Below are 8,911 nucleotides of genomic sequence, written 5' to 3'. Positions count from 1 at the left end.
GAAAGAGTCTATTAATAGTGTGCTCCTCAAAAAAAATACCCCTTGGTTTAGATGGGACCTCAAGGTAGGGAGCAAGGACAATCTATTCCTTTTGAATTGTCTCTGATAAACACCAGTGATTATTCACAGTGAATGGAGGAGAGCAGCAGGAAAAGATTTGGAGTGTAGAACATCTGAGATATTTTCTTGGCCTTGTTACCAACTTCTTCTGAGACCTTGGGCAAAGTCACTTAATTCTGTGTATCTGCCCACCCCTATATAAAACATTGATAATAATATTTATCAGGGGGTGATTTTAGGAACTGATTGTTGAAGTTTGTAAAGTGCTTTAAAATCTTTTGGTGAAACCTATTCAAGTAATAGGACTATTGAGCCTGAGTCACATATCTGATATCATTGATAAACAGATACTCCCACAAAAATTCCAGTGTTGCTCATTCTCAAGCTTTCATTGAGGGTCACAATATTTGGTATTTCTCTCCAAAGTCCTTCTCTTGGACTCACGTGACTTCATGAGATTCTCACTTTGTTGTGTAAACAAAAGAATTTTGCAGAGAAATATTTGAACAAGTGACTACTTTGGTTGAAAAGGCAGGCAAGTTAAATCCATCATGAAAGATGAAGTTCATATAAAGGCATCCACTGTTAATAAATATTGTAGCATGACTTCTGACTTTGAATGCCTATATATTTGGGCTTGCAAATCTTCAGGGTCCAGCCGAAGCCAATGGGACTACTAGGTGTAACTGCTCACCAGTGAAAGTAAAATATTAAGAATCTGGCCTTAGAGGACTTACATACTTTCAATAAAAACATACAATTGAATCTGAAATCAGCTTAGCATTTAATCCATTCTAATGTGAACACAAACAAGCTGCAAGTGAGAGTTTAGAAGATCCTGAACAGACTGCATTAATTTCTCTTTATAAACTGAATTTTATATGACCTATATCTCAATATCAGAGTAAGAGTAAAATTATTCCAGTTTATTAGCATCAATATAATATTTGATTACATGTACCAATTAAAATATTGCTGATCTTTCTGCCATTAGTAGTTGTTTATATTTATGATGAGTAACTTGAGTTGCATTCATTTCTTTCCTTTTCAAAATCTTAAAGCTTGAATTTGGTGTAATTTACCACTGCACTGAAGAACGATTATACACTGGTAGAAGAGGTCAAGGGGCATTTTGTAATGACAAAAGGCTTCAGGTATCAAAAGAGACAGGTTGGTCTAGATTTTGTTAGAACTCTAAAAGGAATATGTTAATTTTGTTTCAGAGTTGTTGCAAATCATCATTAGGATAATGAACATCATTATCCTGATGGAAAGTATTTCACCTGCATGATAATTTTGTTGTTATGTGTTTGTTTTTTTCTGAAAAATCACAACTTTCCTCGTTTTCTTTTAAAAATATACATCTGAATATGAACTACTTAAATAATCATAAATTATTTTGCTTCATAACCATTGTTTGAAATAAGAAAGAATGAGTAGATTCACCAGTTTCATTCCAGGCTGTACCCTGGCATAACTTTTTATGAGGAAGATGGAATGGAAATGGTGAATCCAGTTCAGAGTACTATGGCAGCTGTTGTTCACTTATTTTCCAATAAACTTGTACGTCATAAAGTGTGTTATGTCTGTAGGCATACATGCTAACAGTAAAGTCAATTAAACGATGCGTGCTTCGTTAGGGGTTCTTTAACTTTTGTGTGTGAGGTATGTTCAACATACAAATAGCTAGCAACACTCAGTCAACACTTTAATGCAATTCTGTTATTAGTAAACCAAGTCATAGCTCTGTTTATGTAATTATAATAGATAACAATAATCAGATGTGTGTAGAGAAGTTTTCTTTTAATCAATCAAAATACAGAGGAGAATGTAACACTCAGTTGTAGACAGAAGCAGACATGTGCCAAAAATGTACATCATTGTACACAGGAGATGGCAAAAAATTCACCCCAAAAGGAAACTTAATGAACTTGAAACACAGTAAATTCAAGCAATCTAACACACAGATTTGTTGTAGTGCTCCAAGCAGACCCCGCATCGAAACTTCCCTGAAACTTGGGAAGTTTGGCTGTTCATATAAATTGTGAGCTGGGGTCCCCTATTTGGAGGGATGGAGAAAATTGTAAAGTGACAATATTTTAATCCTTGATTATACATCACGTTTTTGTCAGTGCTCAGACATCTCATATTCCACAAAATATTCCCATGCTGGCAGAGACTCATGGGAAGAACTAGGGGTGCTCCCAGTTGAGCTGGCTGAGCCACTCTTGAAATGGCCTCGCTCACTTTTGCAGTCAGAGAGTTCTGGTTTCCAGTTGAGCAAGGAACAATTTTGGCACACGCCACTTTTGTCCTCCTTTCTCTGGACATCCAGTCTGCATGGGTGTCTAGAACATAGCAAGGGAAGCAGGCCTTCTGCCCTTCCAAATACTTTGAAATTTTCCTTTGTTTTGAGAGACTCCATTTGGTGGTGGGCAATTTCACCAGTGAAGATGGATTTTCTTTAGTCTCACTTCTGTTGATGTTTTAAATATATTAAATCACAGTTGCTCTTTGCCTGTAAGGACTGTGGCTTCAGTGAAATAAACCAACCTTGGGAGAGAGGGTGTGTTTCCCTGTGCCTACCACTGGAACTCAAGTAGCCTGCACCAATGCATGATGTGTTGGAGATCCAGGCTGCCCTGTTACTTCATGCCTTTTTTTTTTCAGGAAATGTGACTGTTGTATAACATTGATCTAGACTGTACATTCATTGCTCAGATTTAATAATTTGAAATCACAGTCCAGGCCAAATTTTGTATAAGTCTGGTATGGGAGTCCCTGCAGTGAGGATACGCTTAAATGAAGGTTCCATCATGTCTTTGATCTTGAGTGATACTTTCTTCTCATGCTTTGATTCAGGTCAGGCCTTACATGTGCTAATACTGTAAGTGTATTTTGTTTTTTTAATCTTCTGTGGTCAACAGAACTAGTCTTATCCTCATAAATCTTTCCATATCACTGTTAAATCTCTTCTGTCAAGCCTCTTTATTTACCTGGCCTCTATCAGAGTGAGAAGTAGTCAGTAAATTTTCCCTTGTACCTTGAATTCCTGAAATCCCATCTAGTCCTCTGATCAGGCAGCACCTTTTCCTAAGCAGAGACCTCCCTCTTCCTCACCACAGTCTCTTCATTCAGTTCCTACCTGTAGCCTTGGTAAAGTCTGAAGAGATCCATTTCTGCAATAGAAATATATTTAGTAACTCAAAAGCACAACTGTCTTAGTCATGACCTTGCTACGACTGGTGTGGTGCGAATGCTTGGTGCATTTCAGCAATGAGGCATGCGTTAAATGTTCTGTAATTGTAAATTGGGTCTGTTATGCAAAAAGATCTGAGGCAGAGTGCTTTCACCATCCTGAGTTTTCAGTGGTGGTTAAACAACGAATACTCTGCATCACGCCTGGATTGGTGCTTCTATATTTTAACACAATAATTTAAAAAGCAATTGTTAAATCTATGTTCCTACAGTTAAGCTTTGTTAAGCACTGTAACTTTTAATCTAATTGCATACCTGTTACTCACCAACCATTTACCACATTGCTTGAATCCATAATGTTCCTCTGGAATACTAAATTAATTGGTAGCCTGTTTAATTGAATGATGTCTCCCTGCAGCGTAATTTGCTTTTGAAAACCTCCTTGCTACTTCTGCTAAGAATTTTCAGCTTATGCAATTAGCTGTAACAACCAGGTGGACACTCCCTATCTGAATGAATGCCTAGCCTGTGACCCAGGGTAGAAGGTGACACCTGGCACTTGAGCACAGCCTTCTTAGTAAGTGATCACCAGCTAAACCTTTGAGTTTCGTCATAGCTTTAACACCTCCAAGTCCAGCTGGCACAGCAGAAGCAGGGACATTTGGCATTTGGTCAGCCATCTCCACCTACACTGGCATTTGCTTGTTATATACTCGCAATATTCAGATCCCATATGAGGACCACTTCAATACCCTGCAAGTCACTGTGAGTCTTTCCTTTGTCTGTACACAGGGCCAATACCCTCATCTGCTGTAGGTCAGAAGTGCCCTTGCTGAACACAATACAAATGCAGCATTCATGTATTATTATTAATTAAGGTACTGCTTTAGTTTGTGATAAGAAAGGGGTTATTTTCAGTCATAAGGTGTCTTCAGTCTTTGAAATGTCAGAGTGAAGGGGGGCTATTACTGCATGACTGGTGGTTTAGGTAGAAACTTTCACTTCCTCTTACTGTATTCCCAGATGTTTATAATTACATTAAACTACCCTATTCAAGAACCATCCTGTTTTCAAATGTGATTAGATTAGCATCATTAATGGTTGCTAGGTCACTGAATTATTTTTAGTTCATTGCTAATGTTAGTGAACTTGCCAAAAGCTGACCGGTCAATGAAATAAAGCAATGTATGGAAAGGGAAGGAATGTAAGAATGCATTCTTGGTTATAATCTTCCTGTTCTTTTTTTTTAAAGTGTGTTTAGATCAGACCATTTAATGTGAAAAATCTAGTCTCACTTGAATTTTTATGCAGAGTTGTCACTTAAACTCTTTGGAGTAAAAAAAGGGACTTGAAAATTGTTTTTCTGTGAAAAGTCCATTAGTATTTAATGTGAACAAATTTCCAGAATCTACCTAGAAACTGTTGAATTAATGGAAACAAATACCTACATTGCAGATATCTCGAAGGCCTTAATTTTGACAGAAATTGGTCCAAAACGTGACCCTGCAACTTTGAAATTGTTCCTTGGTAACATTGAGAGATTGCTGAAGGCCCAAGCACACGGGTAAGATATTTTGCAATACATGTCAAATCAAGTACATTGCACGTTTTGTGATCTTGACACATAGGTTGAAATCAAAGGCATTTTCTGCTTTACGTTACCATGTCCCCTTCTCGTGGGGTTTAGGGTCCGTGTCATTGGGAGCTCCACCCTGGCTCTATGCCATTTGGCAGCCGGCGCTGCAGATGCCTACTACCAGTTTGGGTTACACTGCTGGGACATGGCAGCGGCAACTGTCATTATTAGAGAGGCGGGTGGCACTGTGATAGACACTTCAGGTGAGTAAAGTATCCTTCTTTTCATTGACTTTCTGGGGAGACTGAGTGGCTATTTGGGGGCAACTTGAATTACCTCAGTACAGTCCTCCTCCTGTGGCTCAATCTCATTTCTAGCAATATTCTGCAGAAACATCTGTACTCTCCTCTAGACTCTGGCTGGTTATTTGTAACACACTGATGTAATTCCAGCCTGGGGTTTCATCACATCAAACGTCTTCTGAGTCAAACTGTATTTCCGTGACTTTGAGTAATTCTTTTAAAGCGTCAGATTTACAGTAAAGAGCTGGCCCAGGAGATTGGTAGATACACTCAAACTCCAAACGGGTTTTGGCAGAGACAGCCTCCAGAAAAAGGAGGTCTCTCAGGTACATGTCGGAACATATATGACTAGGAACTGCTCAGAGGGAGTAAAGGACAGCACAATCTCCAGATCATTATTTTCTCCATTTATATGGTATACATCTCAGAGTCGATGACCAATATGTGGGTACTGTAGGAAGACACGGTGGGTTCAGAAGAAGGGTCTGCTGATTGAACTTATTTCTTTTCTATCCCTTCCTGTTTCTAAAAGAAGGGAATACTGCATTTATTGTTGGATACTGAACAGATTTAGACATTCACTGCTTCTGTTGCATACTTTGGCACTGTATCTAGAATTTTCTGAAATATTTTTTTGCTGGAGACTTCCGGATAGGAGTTGCTGAGATAGGTTGTCCTTCCCACCCCCAGAGGAGCTACATATGAAGTTGTTTCAATGTTTCTGAACCTATCTAATTACAGCATGGTTTATATTTAAGAATACATTGCCTTTTTGCATCATGTAAGACAGTTCTTATTAATCCTCTTGTCCTCAGGGGGACCTCTGGATCTTATGTCCTGCCGAGTGATTGCTGCGGGCACCAGAGAGATGGCTATGTTCATAGCTCAGGAAATACAAACTATTCACTACAGACGGGATGATGAAAACTAATTACTTACGATATGGAGTCTGCCTTCCTGAACTATGTAACTTTTGCAAGATGGGTGGCTTAAAGGGTACGTGATTTCAGCAGGATGCTTTCTGTGGAGATTTTCTGTGTCAAATATTTTTTATAAATTTATTACAATGTGGGAAGGCATAGGGAGATTTTTAAACCTCTAAGAATCGTGTTTCCTTTTTAATATGTATCTCTTTCAGCAGTATCTTTTTTATAAGATAGCATATTTTACTTGTAGTAAATTAGTCTTAAAATTAAGTTGTAATTTCATATCTGTGGGGCTGATATTTAGTCTTTTGTAACATGCAGCTAAAAATGGAACTTTATTTTTACAGATGCAGATCTCAGGTAAATGAGCTTTAGGACTGTAGTAAAGACGAATAGTTAAGATGTGTGCCTATAATACCCTTGTTCTATGATACTTAAGAATGCAATAAAAGTGACATTATTGTTTCCTAACTACATCATAGCTATATATCCGTATATATGTATATGTACATATATGTATGTCTGTGTGTATGTGTGCATATAAATACATACCTATACATGTGTATGCATGTGTACACACACATACCCGTGTGTGTGTATATATATATATATGGGTATCCTGGATGTTTACAGCAATTTAGAGAATGCATAGAAGAAAGCTAATATTGGAAGTTATTTTCAGGTTAAGAGTATAGGTTACTTACGTGATTTTGGTGATGGCTGTCCAAATGGCAAGTAACAGAGCTAATCATGGAAAATGTTTAATGATTTTACAAACTGTTCAGCTACTTCTTGTTTCCTTTCATCCCTCTGCATGAGGATAAACCGTACTGTCCTACAGGCCTCTGTAAGATATTCAAACGTGCAGACACTACCATAGAGTAATTATAGTTAAAACCGGGAATATTGAACTCCACTGAGTTATTCACAGTATTAACCATGACACACAGTAGGAGGGGAGTGGAATAGAACACAGTGTGAAGGAGCTGTTGATTTTAGAGTAACATTGAGCAGAACAGCAGGATTTGGCCCCTTACAGGCAAGTTATGAAAAATATGCACATAAAATATGCTTGCAAAAGTTGTAAATCACGTGCCCTTCTCACACAAAGTTGTAATTGTTCTTTTTGAGCAGAGAAACTTGTAAAATCTAAACACACAGTTGTCCTCTATCCTTGTATCTAGCAACAGTTTTAATTCCACCAAGGTGATAACTTCTATTTACATTATTTTTTAAATCAGTAGCACAGGAAATATATGTGTGTGTCTAGAAACGTAGGTGAGATTAAATCACTTCTATTTTTTTCTTTAAAAATTGAATTAAAAAGTATCTCTTTTTTTGCAAATTAAATAAAGGAATGAGCCAAAAAAGTAAGTTGGTTAAAAAATTTTAACTTTCTTATACTCTGCATGTGTAGGTTTTGTAGAAGTGTTCAGGTATCTGCTTAGAACAAACTAAACAATATTTTTTAAAATAACTTTACATGTGTTTCTTGCAATGAAAAGTGTTTTTCACTGAGTATTTCATAAAAGTCTGTGTGATTTCTTGATACTTTTTTCACAAGAAATACAAAGCATTGACTGTGTGAAGAATGTGTAAATCCAACTAAGTATTTAAGAACTGATGGTTCTCACCTGGAAACCAACACTGTCCATCACGGTGATCAACATTTTGTCACTGCTCCCTTTTACCCCCCCTCCATCTCTTTGTACCTCCCTGTTCAGAAGCGGAGATTGTAAGTCCTCTGGGGCAGGGACTGTAGTGCTTTGGCTCTGGGTTCACACAGTGCTAATAGGATGCAATTCTGGTCCACGACTAGGCACTGAGGTGCTATAATAATACAAGTAATAAATACTAATAGGCTCACTTGACTCTTATTTGCCCTTCCCCCCACACACACACTTTCTAGATGCCAGCGACAGATGCGGCACTCGGTGGCACCGCTCTGATCCTGGGCCGCTTAGCTTTGGCAGCCGTGGGAGCAGCCAGGGCTTTGCGGGGACTTCAGCCGTGGCAGTAAGCCCCGTAAGGAAGCTTATGCTGGCAGAGGATCAAGTGTGGTGGAAGCTCAGCCCCATTTCATCCCCCTCCTCACCCCATCCACCCCATCGCTCTGGGAGAGGAGCGGGAGCGAGAAGCGGCTGCATGGCTCTGGCAAGGTTTCCCAGCAGCTCAGCCTGCTCGTACAAAGGAAGTCTCTGACCCAGTTAGGGCTGGTGTGTGCTGGCGACCCGGAGCTCGGCAAAGCAGGGAAATCTATGCATCGACTCTAGCGGCACACACTAGCGATTTGCGAAGCTAGGAGCCAAGCGCGGTGGGAAGGGAGAGGTGCAGAAACCCATTCACAAGTTCTGGGATGCAGTTTTGGTTTTAAATTGGGCTGTGGTTCAAGCGTATTAAACTGGCAGTGTGTGTATGGGGCAGCAACCCTGCCTCCCCCACCTCCTCTGCCGCCCGTGTGCCAGTACAAACATTTCTGAACCCTTCCCGTGGACCAGATGAGTGAAGTGATCTGCCTGTAAAGTACCCCAGTAAACAAAAAAGGGATTATTTTACAGACAGATCGTTTTCCTGAGCCAATTCAGCCCCTGGCCACCACAAGCAGCTGACTTCAGGCAGCAGAGGGGGTAGGCGAGGGGTAGGCAGGACTGCTCCATTCACAGATGGTGCCACATTACGCCAGTTCAAAGTTTTCATCAAAGTGCAGCCTTATAACTATTTGACTACACATATTGACTGAAATTAACGGTACCAGAGTTTGTCCTCCCTTCGTTTTTTCTTGCTAGCCAGATGAAACTTTGCTGGGCACGCGTGTCCGGCAGCACTCCGTCTGAGTGCAAGCACTCATA

At 39.5% G+C, this 8,911-nt stretch overlaps 1 protein-coding gene across 1 annotated transcript in view; it reads left to right on the top strand.

The window, feature by feature from the left end:
* The window catches only part of IMPA2 (inositol(myo)-1(or 4)-monophosphatase 2), a gene marked incomplete at its 5' end in the record, with an annotated part of 13,971 nt that extends 7,309 nt beyond the window's left edge, over window positions 1-6,662 (top strand). The window contains 4 exons of the mRNA XM_010178834.1: window positions 1,122-1,230; window positions 4,714-4,822; window positions 4,946-5,097; window positions 5,952-6,662. Coding sequence (XP_010177136.1) covers window positions 1,122-1,230; window positions 4,714-4,822; window positions 4,946-5,097; window positions 5,952-6,067 — 486 coding nt within the window. The remainder of the gene's footprint in view (window positions 1-1,121; window positions 1,231-4,713; window positions 4,823-4,945; window positions 5,098-5,951) is intronic.
* Window positions 6,663-8,911: the final 2,249 nt, after the last annotated feature.

The sequence above is a fragment of the Mesitornis unicolor genome, unplaced genomic scaffold, assembly GCF_000695765.1.
Source record: "Mesitornis unicolor isolate BGI_N332 unplaced genomic scaffold, ASM69576v1 scaffold40432, whole genome shotgun sequence".
NCBI lineage: Eukaryota > Metazoa > Chordata > Aves > Mesitornithiformes > Mesitornithidae > Mesitornis > Mesitornis unicolor.
The sequence above is the reverse complement of the archived record's forward strand: the minus strand, read 5'-3'. Positions and strand labels throughout refer to the sequence as shown.